Source organism: Marmota marmota, unplaced genomic scaffold (assembly GCF_001458135.2).
Source record: "Marmota marmota marmota unplaced genomic scaffold, marMar, whole genome shotgun sequence".
Classification (NCBI taxonomy): Eukaryota; Metazoa; Chordata; class Mammalia; order Rodentia; family Sciuridae; genus Marmota; species Marmota marmota.
In genome coordinates this window covers 63617235-63636771 of record NW_025999842.1, presented here as the reverse complement: position 1 = coordinate 63636771, position 19537 = coordinate 63617235, and the positions used below count along the sequence as shown (strand labels likewise).

The window sequence follows — 19537 nt, the reverse complement described above, 5'->3', positions numbered from 1 at the left end:
GCTCTACTTGTGCCCGTAAGCCCAGGATATCTGGAGGAACTCATCAGCTCATCCCAGACAGAGACCAGCATTTCCATCTCCTAAACACGGGGCTCTCAGCTACTCAGAGAACTTTTGCCAACACAGTCACAAGAAGATGAGAAACCTACCTTTTATTCCAGTGCTGGAAGAAAGATATACAGCCCTGCCCTCCATTTTTAAATTACTGGGGTCAAGACTAACATCCTTTATGGAGCTGAGGATCCCCAAAGAGGTCCAGAAATACAGTTATTGCTGTGTTGGCATGTTCTGTTGTGCTGTGGTGGAAAGAACCTTGAACTTGAAGTCAGAGATGACAATTGTCATGACAGTGCCCCTTATCAGAGGAGTGACTTTGGAAAGCTCTAGGTTCTTTTAGGAATCTGAGGATCCTCCTCAAAAACTTCCCTTATGGGTTACAATGGCAACTGAATAGGAAGAGGGATGAGAAAAAAACCTGAAACCCTCTAAGAGAGACCCTCAAACATATTAGTTCTTCACCATGACAGTGCTGGTCAGAAGTCACAAGGAATGATCTATTACTTAGTACCAAAAACAAGCTGAGAAAATTAGGAAATCACTGACCACTTCAGGGAAGCAGAGAAACCACCTCCAACACACAACAGGACTTACCAGGTAGCGCTCCTCCTGCCTCATGCTGGGGGTGCGGATCATGTGGTTCTGTTCCCCTCTCCAGTCTCCAAAGCGACGAAAAAAATAGTTAGATAAAAACCGGCTGACGGGGTCTCTAATGATGTTGATGTAGACGGGCTGGTCTCCTCCAAACCTAACACACACATGCACAAACAGGGAGCTTGTTACAACCCATCGCTTCTGCAGGAAGAAAAGTGGACAGGGTTTTCCCTCTAGTCAACCTGCTACCTAGTGACTGCCCCATCTGCCCAGGTGCACACGAGCACGTCACTGAGCATGAGTGCTGACAGGCGTGTTGTTTCATGCAGGAAGCAGAGATAGTGACATCTTATCCAGGTCCTTCAAGAAGCTGGGAGGACATGCTGATAGTCTAACTGTACATAAGCCATGCTGCTAGTCAGCATCAAGGCACAGACATCATCTGATCTTCTCTCCAGGCTCAGACGCTGAGGATGGGGGCTCTGGATGCCCACTGGCTGGCACAGGACACACTGGCACGTAGGGGGCCCTTAGTAAATAATTCAATGGACTGGTCGATGCTGGGTGCTATGGTGGGTGCAATGGTACTTCTGCACTGTAATCCAAACAGTCCCTGGCAAGAAGTTCTGCGGTGAGGGAATTAAGAGCAGCCAGAATTCACTGGGTGATCTTTCCATCTTGTTCCTAACACTTTATATGTCCACTCACTGAAGCCCCCCAACACCTCCACAGAGTAGAAACCATAATATCCCCCATTTACACCTGGGGGAACTGTGGCTGAACTGAGGGATGAAGTTAGGTGATCAGGCTCCAGAATCTGTGCTATTAAACCATGGAAAGACAATTCCAGGGCTGGGAAAATTAATAATGTAATAGATATGAAGAATGAATCAAAAATCAATGTAATTATCCTGCAGTGATGGAAAGTGGTTTTGATTTAAAAAAAAAAAAGATAAATATCTAGGCATTCCATGTTCATTCCAACTACAAAACTTGAACAACTATAGTAGGAGTCAGTCTGAGAGCAAGGCTTTGCAAGCCACGGTGACTGGGCTGCTGGATTTTCCTGAAGGACTCCCCTCTTTCTGTGAACTGTTTGGAAGCAGGGGTCCTGTGAAGTCTTGGCTCTGGGCAAAGCTCATGCTCTGGTAGCCCTCCTGAGGGTCCCTGTGATCCTGTGACCTTCTGATAAGAATGCCTTCCTATTCTGTCAGAGGTCACAAAAAGCTCAGAAAAAAACAGGCAGGGAGACCCCAGCTCCCACTTCTCTAGCTGATAGATTGTTTTCCTTTCAAAACCCAGCTTAGACTCACAGTCACCTCTCCAGCAATGATCTCCAATGGACTATCCACTCCTCACCTCCTCTGACCCTGAGCCTTCCTCCTGTACTGTGTTGGCATGCCTATCTCTCTCCTCAGACTGTGACCCTCCTGCAGCCAAGAACTATGTCACTGAGCACAGTGGGTGGCCTCATCAGTGCTCAACAATGGCGATTGATTGAAGAAGTGTATGCCCAGGCGTGCACGCTTCCAAGTTGTTCCGTTGCTACAGTATCAGGGGCTCTGTCATCAGAAGATAACGAGCTTCAAAGATTTTCTGAGCATCTTATTCATATAATGTTTTGTCCAGTTTATTTGTACTTTTTTTGTTTATTTCATTTGGGACCAAGGATTAACCTAAGGGTACCTAACCACTGAGTCACATCTCCAGCCCTTTTTTATTTTTTTAAATTTTGAGACAGGGTCTCACTAAGTTGCTTAGAGCCTTGCTAAACTGTGCTGGCTTTGAACCTACAATTCTCCTGCCTCAGCCTCCCAAACCTCTGGGGTTATAGGTGTGTGCCACCGCACCTGGCCTTATTTGCACTTTTGAAGACAATCTTTAGAGAAAAAAATCCAAAGGAATGCAAAGGAATAACTCTCCAATAGTGAACTTTCAGACACCAGGATGTGTGCATGATATCCTGGATTCCCCAGATTCTACCAACTAGGAAAACACACTGCTCAGGAGTAAGGCCTAGCCTTGCCAATAGGAATCTTGTGAGTTCCCAGATGATGTTCAGGCCACTGGAAGAACAACTAACTGTAGTCCAAGGGGTTAGCTGTGCCAACCTCCAGCTAACCACCACACATATCCTGAATTTATCATCCTCTTTTAATTAAACTGGGTTTCATATCTATGATAAACAGTAACTAAAGTAATAATGTTAGGCACTACAAAATAAAACATGCATACCAAATATGAATCCAATATGACCCTCCAAAAATTAAATCATGCTTTCTTTCACAAACCTCAATGGTACTTCTATCTTTGTGAGAACAATTACCAGTGTTAATTAGTAAAACTTCCCAATCATGTCAATCGACATACAGCTTCCCAGTAGGAGATGGTTCTCAACTTGACCACTGCCATGAGGCCATGGATGTGAGTTCTGACCAGCTTACTGAGCACAGATGGTTTGCTTCTGTTTATACACTGCATCCAGATGAAAGAATTCCAGAACAGTTTTCCCAACCACAAGTATTAGATGGCTTATAAAGTCACTGTCAACTGTACTACAATAGCCTCTGTCTAGAAATTTCTAACTATGGAAGAGATGGGTCTAATATATCTCTCTCCCTTTCCAGAAAGCAATAATAATAACTGTTGCCAGCTGTCAATCCCAGTCTTTTTGGTGTGTACAAGTTCCTCCCAAACTGGCAAAACACAGGTGGTGTGTCAACAATATGAGGCCAGAATACCACCATGACATCACCAGAGTACACCTCGTGTCCTAGTGCCTGAGGAGGAAACACATTTCCCTCCCTCATTCCACCCTCTTTCAGGATACAGTTCTCCTGCCTCAGTATTCTCTTAACTATGTTGAAAATTTGTAGTCACACTTATAAAGTCCTCTGGATCTTGTGAACTTATTGCTCACTTGAGTCTCCAAGAGAATGAGAGAGAAGAGAATGCTTTGACCCCACCATCCCAGTAGCACAGCATCCTGCCTTATGTTTAAAACCCCTGGGAGAAGGTTACATGGACTCCCTGTGAAGTCCATCCTACTGGTCAACCTGACGATGACAGAGTCCTTGTCCTATCCAGCCGACACTCCTGACCTTCCTTTCAGGCACACTTACTTCTGTCCGAGTCATCAGACACAAAAGATTAGCTTCTTTGGGGCGTGAATTTTTATTCCTTTAGTTTTTTTGTTTATATATTTTAAAAATTCCTTTGGTTTTTTTATTTCCCTTCATTTTGTAATCTATGGCTCTAACTTGCTATTTATTGTGCTTTAAAACACCACGGAGACAACTGCTGATCATAGGCTCCAAGATGCTCTGTACTAGAGAATGGAAGAAGAATCAGGCAGTGTTTCATTTTTTACTTAGCAACACAATGTTGTCCCTTGGTCCCCACAATTATTACTGTATATTCGAAGCCCTCTCAAGTCATCCTAAAATAGCAGCTATCACCAATTTCTTTTGACTTTTGTTCACAGGTCATATTCACCAGCTCTAATCATCCTCTGGGTCCCCTTCTGACCCTCTGCAAATGGATTCTATTATTTTTATTTTTATTTAGTTTCTAATCTATTTTTTAATGAGAAGATGAAGATCCAAAGCAGGATATAATCTGCTGAGAATAATAACCACACGGTTTTCATAGCATGGCAGCATTTCAAGTGATTTCCTTCTATTTTCTTCAACATCTCAATCTACTTGGCAGCAATACTAGTTATCTCTTCCACAAAGCAGGGGCAAGAACCTTTGTATGCTTTCATCAAAATACTAACGGTGTTCTTCCTATAATAATAAGTAGTGCACACATTAAACCAAGATTTCAAACCAGGATTATCCTGGAAAATTTGGACTATTTTGTCCTCCTCCGACAGTATAATTTTCTACGCCTGATGACAGGTGCTGAAAACATATCTTCTTTTTTTCAAAATATACATAACACAAAATTTACCCTCTTTACCAGGTTCAAGTGTACAATTCGGTGGTATTAAGTACATTCACACTGTTGTACACCATCACCTCCATCTCTCTCCAGAACTTTTCCATCATTCCAAATTGAATCACTGCATCCATTAAATGGTAAATCCTTCCCTCTCCTTCCCCCAGTCCCTGGCGATCATGATTCTACCCAGAGTACATCTTTTTTAGCCTCTGGCCTGGAAGTAGGTGATACCCTTGCACTGCTACCTGTGGTTCAAGATGGAAAGTACAGTAGGCTGGAGGCCCACAGCTCTGATCCTTGTCAATGAGGGAGGAAGACACACTGAAGTGGCAGAGAGGCCATCATGGAGAAGAACAAGACTTGGGAAAGACTGAGGGGCTGCCCAAGGGAGAAAGGCAGACATGGTTCATTAATGGCCCTTTGCTGGAAGCCAGTTGTTACACTGTGGATGTGAGGTGTCCCCCAAAAGCTCATGTGTAAGACAATGAAAGAAGGTTTAGAGGAGAAATGATTGGGTTATGACAGCCTTAACCCAATCAGTAAATTAATCTTCTGATGGGATTAACTGAGTGGTAACTGAAGGCAGGTGGAGGTGGGTCACTGGGGACGTGGCTTTGTGGTATATATTTTGTATCTGGCAAGAGGAGTGTCTCTCTGCTCTCTGATCATCATGTGAGCTGCTTCCCTCCACCATACTGTTCCGCCATGATGTTCTACCTCACCTTGAGCCCCAAGGCATGGAGCTGGCTGTCTATGAACTGAGACCTCTGAAACAGTGAGCCCTCAGATAAACTTTTCCTCCTCTACAATTGTCCTGGTCAGGTCTTTTAGTCACAGCAAAGAAAAAACTGACAAAAACACCAGTCACAGTAACTTGAGCCTTTGGCAGTTACTGAACGCCAGCTGGGGGCCAGGCATGGGTGGGAGGTTAGCCCCCATCCCCTAACTCTGAGCAGTGGGTACTTCAGGATGGGACCTCCCATCCCCAGACACACTCAGAGGAAACAGAGCCACACTCTGCTCTCTGGAGCATCCTAAGGGGAAGATGTGGAGTCATTTTCTGTGAAAAGCTGAGGCAAATGTGGGGGCGGATTGGAGGCGCGTGGCTGGGCCACTGGAGTTAAGGTTCCTACTCAAGGAGGAAGATGATAGGACAAGGCAAGAAACAATCGGCCGACAATAAACAGAAAAAATTAAAGAAGAAATAAGCTGAGCTGAGGGAAAGTCAAGATGATTCTTGTCCTGGATGGGCCTCCAAAGCTGCTGGGCTCATGTGGCCACAGAGGTCTCTCTGCTCACGGTAGCATGAAAAGCCGAGCTGAGAGACGAGCTCAGCTGTGCTTAAATAGGGTAAACTGAGAAAACTCTCATGTTAATACTGAACTCCTGGCTCTGTTAACATAGGCAAGGACAGCAGAAAATAACCATAAAGAGCCATTTTGACTTGGGTTTTTGTTTTTTCACACTTTGAGGATTCTGCCACTGTTATGAAAGATTTGAAGGGCCCTGAATCAAAAGAGACCATGTTGCTCATGAGAATAAAAAATATAGTCAACATTTATACATAAGATGTGGAAACCAAACTGGATTATGGAAATATCAGATCTTGTTTGCTTTGTTCACTAATGTCCCGAGAAGGCAGGCTCTGTGACTGCACATACGTAATGAAGACCTCACGTGAAGGGAGGAGAGAAAGTGGGGAAAGGCCTCCTCTTGCTCCTCACCGCCCCCACCTACTTCCCTGGTGATTGACTGATTTTAACATGTTTTGTTTTGATCAGTTTGCACCAGCATCGGGGCTAAAATAGGAAGGGAAGCAAAGGACGGGGATGAGGTCGCAGGTGAGAAAGGAAGAATGAGATGGAAAAAGGTTAAGGGTTGTGGTGGTTTAAGGTGTTTCCCATCCTGGTGGCTTCACAGTCCACTTGGATTCTTTTCATAGCCCCAGCCTCTGAGGTGAGACTTTCATGAGGTTTTCCCTGCAAGAACCGAATAGAGGGATTGAGAGGAATTCTGGATTGGAAAAAGAATTACTGGAAAGCCCATCCCTCCAATAAAGTTTAGAAAACAAGCAACAAATTGGGAGAGACAAGCTGTATTGTGCTTGCCACGAATATTTCCAGAGGGCCGAGTTAAGTCACACACGTGGGGATACAGCTGCTGATGGAAAGTTGAAGTTTTCCAAAATTTGTACCCAAAGTTACTTCAACAACCAGAAAAAAGACACATGAAACCACAACACCCAAGTGTTAAAAACCCTACCGAACCATCCCAACATCTTCTAGCATCTTCTAGGCAAAGGTGGTTTGGACTCAATTCTCCTGGTTGCCCAGAGGAAAAACATTTGCCTGACCCCCATTTCCAGAGAGATGAAAAATGGTGTGAAAGAATAGCCGAGTGGAAACCCCACAGATCCAAACCTGGAATCTCTGAGGAGCTGGCCTTGATGTGTCCTTAGGCAGAAATCCTTCCCGGAGGCAACTACAAAACACCTGATTGATCTAATAAAATTGCTTCCCATGGATTAATAAAACTGCATATGGATGAACAGTTTCCTCTAACAGGGAGGAAAAAGAAGGAAGAGGGCAAGGAACCCAGATGAGTAAATGAAATAAATCAGCTACTGAGTCACCAAGAGCTCACAGGATGGCATTTTACATCACCCTGGGTGTCTGTGTTTCAAATAAGAATGTCATACCTAATGGAGAAAAAGAATTAGGGGACAATCCATTTTGGAATAGTGCCATCTAGCTCAAAAGTTCAGAACATGTACATGTCAAAGCCGGTTTGGCTCTCATTCTTACAGCCTGCTCCACAGCAGGCATCCTGCTTCACGTTAGCCATGCACAGAAGACTGGAATTATCTACACAGAACTTGAGGCTGCAGTCTCGCTTCTCACAGCATCATTTCTGACATGAGCAGTCTACAGCATTCATAAGCAGGCTTCTGAGGAGCGGCTTCATTATATCTAGGCCTCGGAATTCATAAAGCAGAACTCATTTTTTAAAGTATGTTAAAGCCTCCTAACAAATTCCAACTTGTTTCTTTTTTCTTTTTCTATCAACTGTATATTTTTGGGTTCTTTGTATGGCTGCAGTTTGCCATTTACACCTAAGAAATGTTCCTTCAAAAAAGACATTCCCTTGAAAGCAGCTGATTTTTTAGCTTCCCAGGTTCCGGGAGTGTGATCAGCTTGTCCTATATTCAAGTTCTCCACATCATTCCACTCATTTTTAGGGAAGTCTTGAGCTAAGGCCCTGGCACAGGGCTTTGCAGTGCAGAGAAAAGATGGGGAGATGGACCCGACAGAGGCAGCCTCGGCCCTGTCTTGCTTCAGACCCTGGCTGCCATTCTACTCCAGTTGTGTGCCCTCCGCCCCCCGCCAGCTGCACTTCAGCTCCCTGCAGCTCCTCCCCGTGTCCAGCTTTCCCTGGTTCTGATCCCTGTACTGAGGACGCCATTCCTGTTCACTGGTACAGAGCTGACCCATCTGCACTTCCCATCCGGAGTGCCTTTCAGGAACATAGCCTGCTGCCTCCCACCTGCCCTAGGGGAGCCACTGTGAGCCCTCCCCCTCTGTGCATCACACTTTCCCATATTTCTTCCTCAATGGAAGAACATAAGGATTCCCAAAGGCAAAGGAAACCTTTAGTGCACCAGGCAGAAGCCCCACTTGTACTGTAGCGTGGAGGAGATGGAGGCCCTCCATCCATGTGCTTTGAATTGAACAAAATGGAGAGGAGGAGGACACAGAGCCTGCCCTGCCCTCGGGTTGCTCCTGCTGTGGATGTGCTGTGGGTCCACCAATCTGCAGCAGAACTGGGGCTCCGTGGAAACTTCCACAGCAATACTTTTTTAAGTGCCACTTTGAATTTATATAGTATCCTCCTGTTTGAGGGCTTTCCTTCAAATGCTCAGGGCATTCTTACAAGACAGGGTGGGCAGGAATTGTCCCCTTTTTAAAGATGAAAAAATGGATCCCCTCACTTCCCTACCAAGAGATTGAATGACATGCCCAAGTCATGGACCGTGGGCAGGCAGACTGACACCCAGAGATCCTGGCAGCCAGGCCTACACTCTTTTCTGCAGATGTGGTCCTATAAAAGGCATTTATTGAAGCTTTATTTATTTCTTTCAGAATTAAAGCAATCAAGATTGTCCTCTTATAGGTATATGTGATGGTGGAGGCCATGATAAAATACAGCCACCAGGCTGTGCTCTGCTGATCCAATTAAGATACCGGCTTTGGCTTCTCATTAGAGTTCTACACTGTACTGAGATAATTATTAAAATATGTTTTATTGCAATTTGTTTGGTTGTAAAGATTTGACCTCAAAGCAAAAGAGTTAATGCATGAAGTTCGAAGGTGTCAGAGGTGATACAGAAGGAAGCTCACTAGAATAGCAAGAAGTAGAAAAGCACGCTCTTTTCCTTACAAGTCATAAAACACAGGCTTTGGGGCTAATGAGTCCTTGTTATCTCCTTGTGCCTAATAACATGTTCTTGGCCTTCTGGAAGGAAGAGGCAGGGTGCATATAATGTTCAACCCAGTAACAAGTCACTTTATACGTGTTGTTGAAAAACACACTCTAGGCTGCCCAACCCCTAGCCATAGGGTCACTGTGGATAATTTGCAGGTGCCCTATACATCATCACAGGGAACTCAGATTATCAGGCAGGCCCAGGAAACCTTAGTTCTGGGAAAGCTCACTTTTAAAGATAAGGCAGCAAGCTTCTCTGCTCTGCTATGTTCTGCTTAATAACGAGCTTCATTGAATCTCATTCTCTTTACACTTAATTGGCACAGGGCCTGCTGCACAGTAGGAAGTTCTTTGAAGGCTAAAACCTATTCCCAGCCCTGTGGGTTGTGAGGCATCTGGAATGCTCAGGTCAAAGCCCCAGTTCCCCCACAGCCAGCCTCCTGAGGTGCTGGACTCACAGAGGCCCTTAGGTGAAAATCAACTAGTAGGTACCATTTACAGGGCCAGAGCAGAGTGCAGCAGGGCTCTCTGTGCCCCTGTGAGTACTATAACCCACATGAAAATGAGAGATGGGCCACCAGAGGGCCCCCAGGGAGGCCCAGGGGTCCTGGGCCGGTCCACAGATCTGTCCCCAACCCAGAGATCCGATAGCCAACCGACTCCAACTGTGAGCACAGGCCAGAGTCAGCAGAGAAAGCAGGAATCTAAGGGCCTCCTGTTCAGGAACAAGGGGCAGTGGCAGTAAACCAGTAGACCTCTAGGGAGGAGAATGCACGGACCATGAAGTTAGCGATTTAACCCAGATAAGGTCAACAGGCTTGAATTTGATGATCTGTACTATTTGCAGAAGGACAAAGTCACTGAAGAAAAAGAGAATTCTAAAATACCCCACCAATGTCAAGCATGCAAGACCAGGATAATCAAATGGAGAATGAAAAAGCTAGACTGATAGGCTGCTATGAGCACTCTGGAGATGACGCCCACAGCCCTGTCAGGCTCAAATTACACAAAAATGTGCAATAAAATACTTACGTTAAACTACCCATTTCTTGCCTTCTTGTTGGTTTTAATACAAAACCTGACCTTTTTTTTTTTTTTTTAAGAACTGTCAGGACAAATGTCTTCTCATTAAAAACAAAAAATCAAAGTTTTTTAGATGGTATTCTAGGAACAAAATGAATTTCTGTCCAAATATTTCAAATTGTGACTCCTTTGCAGCAAAAATAAATGATTAAAAATGACTTTTCAAGGCAATTGTACTACCTTGCAAATACAGGTAGATGTCTTAAGTAACTGTTCATTAGAAGGAGCCTAAGGATTCAAAAAGAAATGAGAGAACCATTAACGTGGAAAGTGCCTTACCTTGAGAAGTTGAGGAAATGAACGTGTCGGGTGAATAAATAGGGCTGTTCGGCAGTACTTATATTTTTAATCAGTTCCATCTATTAAAAAAAGTACAAAATTAGCATATGTAGGATCCGATTTACTGAGCCATATTAAGCTAAAGGTTATCTATCCAACTCCTTTTATCCCCACTTATTGCTTTTGGACCAGGGCCAAGCAGCTGGGCTTTATGCAACATTTATGAACTTTTGTATAAAGCTCCTTAGTGAAGAAAATAGTGCTCTCCAAATTTGTGATCCTGTCCTTAATTTAGTTGGTTGCTACCATGAAAGCAATGTGACAGATTAAGTAATTTCAAAGGGAGAAATGAACATGTTGCTATGCAGAAACGCAAGTCAAAGAATGCCTTTAATCCCTACCTGTAAAGTCACACCAAGAAAAGAGGTTAATCATTATTTTATATTTCTAATGATATTATGGAGAGTTATTGAAATACTGGAAACTCATACTGCAGAATTTGAAAGTGGGAATGAAAAGAGGCACTCGCTCATTATTTTTCTCTTTGATTACAAAAATTTATAAGGAAAATATAATGGGGAACACACGAACCCCCAAAGTCTTGGTTGTTGGTGGGTGGTCATCTGAATTATTTATTTGCAGTTATCAGCAAGGCAAAAAGTAGTTTATATTCATATAAACTAACTTTTATGGTCTTCTGGAACATGTCATGATACAGAAAATGTTTAGTAAAATCTGTTGGAAATTCCAAACATTCTTAGGACTCCGTGACTTCCTGAATTCCACTTTCCCCAGTATTTCTAATTGGCCCCATCAAAATGGACATGGGAAATTTCTAAAAAGCACAAAAAAGATTGCTACTTCGGATGAACTTCAGACGTGCAGTATTTCATATTTTATGAACTAGTTCAAGCTGAAAACTGGAAACAAAAGTGGTCATTCACACGTTAGGCGCAGTAGCAAAGAAAATAGAATAAGAGTCTGGACCTCCAGGTTGTCTCAAACGTGACAAAAACCCTGGATTACTTTGTCCCTGCCTGTCTAACACAGGGGTGACACATGCGTACACACTGGATAAATATTTGTTGAATGAATTAACTCCAACTAGTACATGTTTTATAGATTGTTACTCCAGGAACTCAGTGCTAAACCCTCTAATTAGTTATTCATGCTCACAATGATTATTTGAAGAAATGAAATTGAACTGTAAAAAGAAAATGACTCCCAGTTTCTAAGCCCCGGGGTTTCCGTTAGTCAGGGGCAGGCATGGTGAATGATGATTTGCCCTTTCCTGGGCTTGAGTGTAAAAGGAAATTGAATCCTGCTTCTTTATCTCTTGCATATCCTCTACACAACCCCTGCATGTGCTTGTCTCTGGTAGTAAAATTTCCTGCGTGGGCACATTGTTAATTTTGAGTTTTGATGGACGGACCAATAGAATCACCGATTTGAAAGCATAATCACAGGTAGTTTATCTTCTGAGTATGCCTGCTTAAAAAAAATAACTTTCCTGTATGTTTAATATGAAGATGATTCATGCTTTCATCTCTAGCTCATTTTTATTCATATATTTCTCTGCACAGGTCAAAGTCATATAAGAAAGACCCCCTAGTATTGCATAAGAAAAATGGAAGAAAAGGTCAGAAGAAACACCATTTTTTTTCCCACATATTCAACATTATATTACATTCTCCAAACACATGTCGATGTGTTAAACTTAATGGAAGAATGGCAATGCTTAGACTTTTGAGAACAGTGTCATAATAGTCATAAAGCTGCCTATTTCAGAAGGAAAAATGGATTAGCAGTGACAATGCAGAACTCTTTCAAGGCATATCTTTAAGCACATGATAAAGGTACTAACGCTCAAGTTTATTGCTTTAGAACAGTGAGAACAGAGGACATTTCTCTCACACACAGTTTGTTGCTGCATACCAAACAGTAAAATCACTTACAATGTGTCATAAGCACAGGTTTCAGGCATCATGTTCAAGGTGTCATTTGACGTTCACAAATGCTAAGGTTTGATCCACTTCTAGTAACAAGCATGGCTCTCTCCCTAACCTTTATCCCAACCTCCCGCTGCCCACCTCCTAAGGGCCTCACCTGGTCTTCCTATGGACGTCAACAGTCGTCTACCTTTTATCTCACTTGATTTTATTTAAAGGTACAACATCATGGCAGCAAGGGTACTACCTACAATCACCACAGAGACCACCTCTCCCATTCCCAGCTCATGTAGGACCCCTCCTGGACTTTATTTTAATTCCACCACATATATTCATCCATCCTACACTGAGCATTTATGAAGTACTAAGGAGAAAGCCATGAATAAGGTGAGTGGGAAGACATAAAGAAGAGAGTCCACCATGCCAGAACCACACTCTTCGTTCTCTCCCATCTTCATTATTTATCCAGCCAATCCATCCAGACACCCTGGTTCTGGTGAATGATGACCTCCGTGTCCCGCCTTTGATCTGGGTCTTTCCCTTGCTCAGTCATGTTAATTCTGTGCAATCTCCTCCCTTGACTGGCTCTCCAGGTGAGGCATGCTGTGGCCAGTCCAGCTAGCCACCTCCTATTCCTTCCTCACACCTCAGCCTGACCAAGAGCAAACCTGGGCTCAAGCTTCCTCTTCTAGAATGTTCTTCCACTTTCCTCTGCACATTCAAATTCTAAACGCTCTTTACATTTGGCTAAAATACCTCCCTCCTTCAAGTAGCCCTCCTGGATCTCCCCTTTGATCTCCAATTCTGTCATGCAATGTACTGCTTGGGGTTGCAGCTATGGAGATAAAAGATTTGGTCTGGCTCTCGGGCATAGTCTTGTGGATGAAGTAGAGCAGTGGACAGGCACTATCATGTGACAACAGCATGGGGTAGAGGGCACACGGTGAGAGGGCATGGTTGCCCTTGAGGTGTGCAGACTGGATGCATAGGACTAAGCCATTAAAGAAAGGGATTCAGGGCCTGGTGGACAGAATTAGCAGCAGATGTAAGAACAAAACCTAAAATGGCATGGATATTAAGAAGTTTCATGTCAGGTATGGGCTCAGCAAGGTAACAGGTAAAACAGGAGAATTAGGTAGGAGCCAGATAATTGAGGATGCTGCTTGTCATGCAAGGGATTTGACATTTATGCTATGAGCAATAGGTAATCAAAAGACTTATTTTGTATTTTTTTCCAGATCTGAGAGTAGTGTAGAAAATGTAAAGAAGGATAGAGGTTAGAGAGAGAGGCTGAGGATAGCTCAGTGGTAGAGTGCTTGTCTAGCATGCATGAGGCCCTGGCTTCCATCCCTAGCACCAAAAGGTTAGAGACCAGAAGCTCAGTGGGAAAGACTGCCCCAGCATCTCCAGGAACTTGTTAGAGATGCAGATCTTCAGGTTCTACCCTCACCTACTACTGAATCAGAACACTCCCCCACCACTACCTCAAAAATCTGTGTTCTAACAAGTGCTCTGAGAGATGCTAAGGTGTGGAGCTAAGAGAAGCACCGAACTCACTGAGTGTGAAGAAAGATGGAAAGACTTAGGGAGGGCTACAGAGGTAGATGATTGAGCCTCATGACCATCTGGTGGTAGAAGGCAAGGAAAGGGAGTGGTCCAAGGGATTTCCTTCCCACATCCCCCCTAGGATAATGAGCACAGGGTGGTATCCAGCTGTGCAGAAGGCGAGTGCTGGAGCCTGAACAAATTCAGCTACAGAAGTTAGGAGACATGGATCTGCTTTTGGACATATCCTGCTAGAAATGAAGTAGTCTTCTTTGTCCTTCCCCCTCACTGGATCTGAGAATGTTTCCGGATATGCACTTTCTGTTGGCCTGTACCTGGGTTTGTGAGCTCGCTCTAAGCTACATGCTAAGCTCTCTGAAGTCCAGGATCGGGTTTACTTATCCCAAGAAAGCCTGGCTCAGGTACTACACAGAACATGTACCCCACGAATATCTATAGAATAAAGACACCTCCTTTAGAAATACTTCTTGGACTCAAAAAGTAGAAGATAGAATGAATTTAGCCTTTTCTGGGACAGATGTTTGTGTTTATTACTCTGGTGTCAAGGGGAGCTCATGTTATCCTTACAATACCCAAGACAGAAGAGCACCAAGAAAATATAGAATTTCTCAGTGTTTTATGAGGGTTGTTCACTATACCAAGCTATTGCTTATACACACACAGTCATTGAATCCTTACAAAGACTTGATGTATTAATTTATTACTATGCATATTTCAGAAACTGAGGCATGGGAAAGCTACACAGATTGCTCAAAATCTTAACCACACAAAGAGGTGAAGCCAGGATTCACATTCAATTCTGTTAAATCCCAAACCCCTGCTCTTATTACTGTACTCCAATCTATCCACCACCCCGAAGCCTTGAAAGGAAGAAAGGATGGGATAGCACAACGCTGCTAAAGAATAAAGGGGGTTTACGGGATATAAATTTTCATGAGTCATGCTGAAAAACTGAAAGCTATAACTGGTAGAAACACTTTAAGAAATAAAAGTGTGTGGGAAAGAATGTTTTCTAAATGTTCTCAGGTGGGAAAATAGAGTATATCATAGTAAGAACAGGAATGAGTTAAATACTTAGAAAAGTTAACTAGGCAATGGAATGAACCTAAAGGAAGAAGTTAAATCACAGTGTATCTGAGGTTGGGATGTAACTGAAATTAAAAAGGAAAAAGTTACAAAACAATTCATCACTTATAAACTGGGTTTATAATACAGAGGCTATGCCAGGAAGCAGTTTCTCAGCTTCAACATCCCTGGCCACGATGGGAGAGCAGAGAATATCTACCCACAGTTCCAGAAATGTAGTACAAGATTTTTGCTCTTGACCTTTTAGGACATGATTGTCAGCAGGGAGGTTATCCAACCCCCATGCTGTTCTGAATTCTGTGTCACTCATGAGCAAATAACTGATGTTCCCTGTGATTTTGTAAAGCATCTTAAATGAAACAAAAGGATGTTTTGCTTTTTTTTTTTTTTAACACACCAAAGCAAAAGACAGAGAATTATTGGTCCTTTCATCTCAGAGGCTGGAAGTATGGCTGGTGCATCAGGTCACCTGTCCTCCTTCCTGGGGTCCTGGGAAGGCCTATCAGGTCTCCCTATCTTTCACTCAGGAGTGCGCAACACATGCCTGCAATGAAGAAGGCGTCCACCAGGGGGAGCAACGACAAGAGCAAGGCAAAGAGCCTGGATCAGTCTCAGAGATAAAATCAGAAGAAGAGGAGAAACATTTTATTTTTTCAGGTCTTGTTTCTATTTCTTTCCCCCTCTTTTCTTCCCACAAAGTTTCCATTAGAGGACTCATCTGTCTATAGGACTCCAAGACAACAAGACTGCGTTCACAGAGCTGGGGGAACGACTCCCCACGCACGGCACAGACAGCTCTCAGGCCTGTGGATGTTGTCTTTCCTCCTGTGAAGTCAGGAGCTTTGAGAGTCATTCTAAGAAAGACTTTCGTGCTCCTGGGATAGATGTTCTGGTTCCTGAGGAGACAGCACTTAATACGACTTTGGGGAGCCGTGGTGTCTTCAGAGATCTGAGAGACTCTCAGGTGACCCAGAAATCTTCTGTGCTTAATGGAGGACTCACTTTATTTATTTATTTTTATTGGTTGTTCAAAACATTCCAAAGCTCTTGACATATCATATTTCCTACATTAGATTCAAGTGGGTTATGAACTCCCATTTTGACCCCAAATACAGATTGCAGAATCACATCGGTTACACATCCACATTTTTACATGATGCCATATTAGTAACTGTTGTATTCTGCTACCTTTCTTATCCTCTACTATCCCCCCTCCCCTCCCCTCCCATCTTCTCTCTCTACCCCATCTGCTATAATTCATTTCTCTCCTTGTTTTTTTTCCCCATTCCCCTCACAACCTCTTATATGTAATTTTGTATAGCAATGAGGGTCTCCTTCCATTTCCATGCAATTTCCCTTTTCTCTCCCTTTCCCTCCCACCTCATGTCTCTGTTTAATGTTAATCTTTTCCTCCTGCTCTTCCTCCCTGCTCTGTTCTTAGTTGCTCTCATTATATCAAAGAAGACATTTGGCATTTGTTTTTTAGGGATTGGCTAGCTTCACTTAGCATAATCTGCTCTAATGCCATCCATTTCCCTGCAAATTCCATGATTTTGTCATTTTTTAGTGCAGAGTAATACTCCATTGTGTATAAATGCCACATTTTTTTTATCCATTCATCTATTGAAGGGCATCTGGGTTGGTTCCACAGTCTAGCTATTGTGAATTGTGCTGCTATGAACATCGATGTGGCAGTATCCCTGTAGTACGCTCTTTTAAGGTCTTCAGGGAATAGTCTGAGAAGGGCAATAGCTGGGTCAATATCCATAGAAATATGCACAAGCTCCTCAGCAGATATGGATGTCCATCGTGGATAAGAACCACTTTGTAGTGAAGCCCAACTTTATTGAGAAATGTTCTGACTTTTAAACATAGCTTTAAAGTTCTCCAGGATGTGACCCTAATTTTAAGTCTTGTTCTTCCCCTTTCCTCTTGATTTGTTATATTTTAATCAGTTCCCTGTACATACTTACCCTCCCTATAAAAATGGGGTGATAATACTTTCCTAATAATATGGCTTCAAGGATTAGCAGTCAGGTACACTAGCATCCAGTATGGTGTTGGCTACTCAATATCCAGCATCAGTGGCTGGTCCTTAATAAACATCCACCAAGTAGAATGGACATACAATGGAGATATATGCTTCAAAAATAAATAAGCAGCCAGTGCTTGCCTATAATCCTAGTGGCTCGGGAGGCTGAGGCCAGAGGATCACGAGTTCAAAGCCAGCCTCAGCAAAAGGCTGAGTGCCAAGAAATTCAGTGAGACCCTGTCTCTAAATGAGATACAAAATAGGGCTAGGGATGTGGCTCAGTGGCCGAGTGCCCCTGAGTTCCATCCCTAGCAACGCTCCCCCCCAAAAAAAAAGAAGATTAATGAGTGTGGGGGCATTGTGGTGCACACCTATAACCGCAAAGGCTCAGGAGGCTGAGGCAGGAGGCTCACAAGTTCAAAGCCAGCCTTGGCAACTTAAGGTCTTGAGATACTTAGTGAGATCCTGTCTCAAAATAAATAATAAAAAGGAAGGACTGAGGATGTGGCTCAGTGGTTAAGGGCCCCTGGATTCAATCCTCAGTACAAAACAAAACAAAAAATAAATAAACAAATGAACAAGTGAAGCTTCTCCATTAAACAGAGGCCCAGGACTTGGGGAAGCCTGGAGGAATTCCTCTGGCATCTAGACCTTTTCCAAATTGAATATGGCTTCTTTAGGTAAGTTTTGTTTTCTTTTCTTTTTAAGATTCACTGCTTTATAGTCACAGTGTAAACTTGTAAATTTTAGTGGGTGAGACAGTGGGGAGAGAACTTTAAAAATGTAAAGGAATTCTGTGCTGTTCTGTTTTTGGCCAAGCAGCTAACACAACCTAGAGTGCATGGGCATAGGATGGCTCCCTCTCCCATCTTTGAATGTTTTTCAAGGTTTAGATCATTTGAACAGCTGTTGAATAGAGTCAGAGAAGATGTGAAGTTCATAGTGAAATTGTAGCCTTTACCGGTGTGACTGATGGAAGGATGTAGACAAGTCCAGCATTTCCTAAACTATGGATGCAAATTCTGTGAGCTCTTAAGGAGAGTCACAGTATTCATGGAGTCCCTGACCCAAGAAGACTGGGAAATGCTAGGTGAAACCAAGTTATACAGTTCTTTATTTTTCTGTTCCTGTTTTTAATTCCCAGACTCTTTAGAATGTGACTAAGTACTGTGAATCTCTTAGAGGGAGACAAGGTATACATCATTTCCCAAATTTATTGAACCATGACATTTTCTTTCTTCATTGTTTTAGGGGACTAAGATCTGCAGGAACACACTGAAGGAAATGCTGACGGAGGATTTTGACAGGGCTTCTTAAACCTGACTGAATCATACAACTCTTGTGACACTTCATTAAGAGAGAGAGAGAGAGAGTTTTCTAGACTCTGCCCTAGAATCTGTAGGAGAAGGGCCATTTTTTTTTTTTTTTTTGCAACTCTGGGTTTTAAAGGCTCTACTGGAGATTCTACTGTGCAGACTAACTACTTGCATTATGAGACTGGCTTTTGGATTCAGGAGAGCTCAGGTTCAAGTTTCGATGCCACAATAGTCACTATTAATCAAGTCCTCTTAGTTTTCTCATCCATGAAATAGGGAATCATACATACTCACTGGTATATTTTTTGGTCCAAAACAGTAAAAGGGAATAATAACGTTTTCAGTTTGTAATCCTCAGGGACTTCAACAGAAATGCAAACAGTATAATGATCTGCTTTCTCAACCTTTTACGTATGCCAACAACTTTAACCCATCTCCAACAACAATGAAATAATGGTGGATTCTTATTTCTGTGATACCACTATGGCCCCTTGACCTTCCTTTTCCTTCGAGCAAGTTTCTGAAATAGTGTCAGACCCTTAGCAGAGATGGCTACGAGGATTTTTGGCAATCACTTCCCAGGTCCTTTGGGGAAAAGTTCCCTATCTTTCAAACTGTATACAATCTCCAGCTGGTAAGAGACCATCTAAGCCTGCCCAAGAAACTGAAATCTGGGTTTAGGCCACACATGAAATGACATCATCGTGGGTCTGCGTTGTGCTCTGTGCAAAGGCCCAACATTTGGCCAGCAGCAGTTCCAGGCTCTTCTGTTGAGGAGGAGTTATCCAAAATACAAACTTCAAAGGTGTTGCTATTTCTAGAAGAGCAGATGTAATGGGATTTTTATAGGCATCCTGACATTTGGTGTCTTCATGCTCCCTTTCTTTCTTAATAATCCCTTCCCTGTCTTATTCCATTAAATAGATTTTTAACAGTTAGTACTGTGTGTGTGTGTGTGTGTGTGTGTGATGCAGCTATCCTCCAGAGGGAAAAGTATGTGTGGATTTAACTCTGGCCCAGAGAAGTTCCTTTGTGTCTGAAAGAAATGGTACAGATGATTCCAGTCTTATAAATGGGCTCCACTGAAACATTCATTTTTCAGTGAGTAGTTTGCAACTTGGAACACGTTTTCTCACAAAAGCAGCGTT

The 19537-nt window shown here is 43.0% G+C and overlaps 1 protein-coding gene across 1 annotated transcript in view; it reads right to left on the bottom strand.

The window, feature by feature from the left end:
• The window catches only part of Ust (uronyl 2-sulfotransferase), a 168214-nt gene that overhangs the window by 96477 nt on the left and 52200 nt on the right, over positions 1–19537 (bottom strand). Inside the window, exons 4-5 of the mRNA XM_048800539.1 lie at positions 10441–10520; positions 652–805 (exon numbers count right to left, since the gene is read on the bottom strand). Coding sequence (XP_048656496.1) covers positions 652–805; positions 10441–10520 — 234 coding nt within the window. The remainder of the gene's footprint in view (positions 1–651; positions 806–10440; positions 10521–19537) is intronic.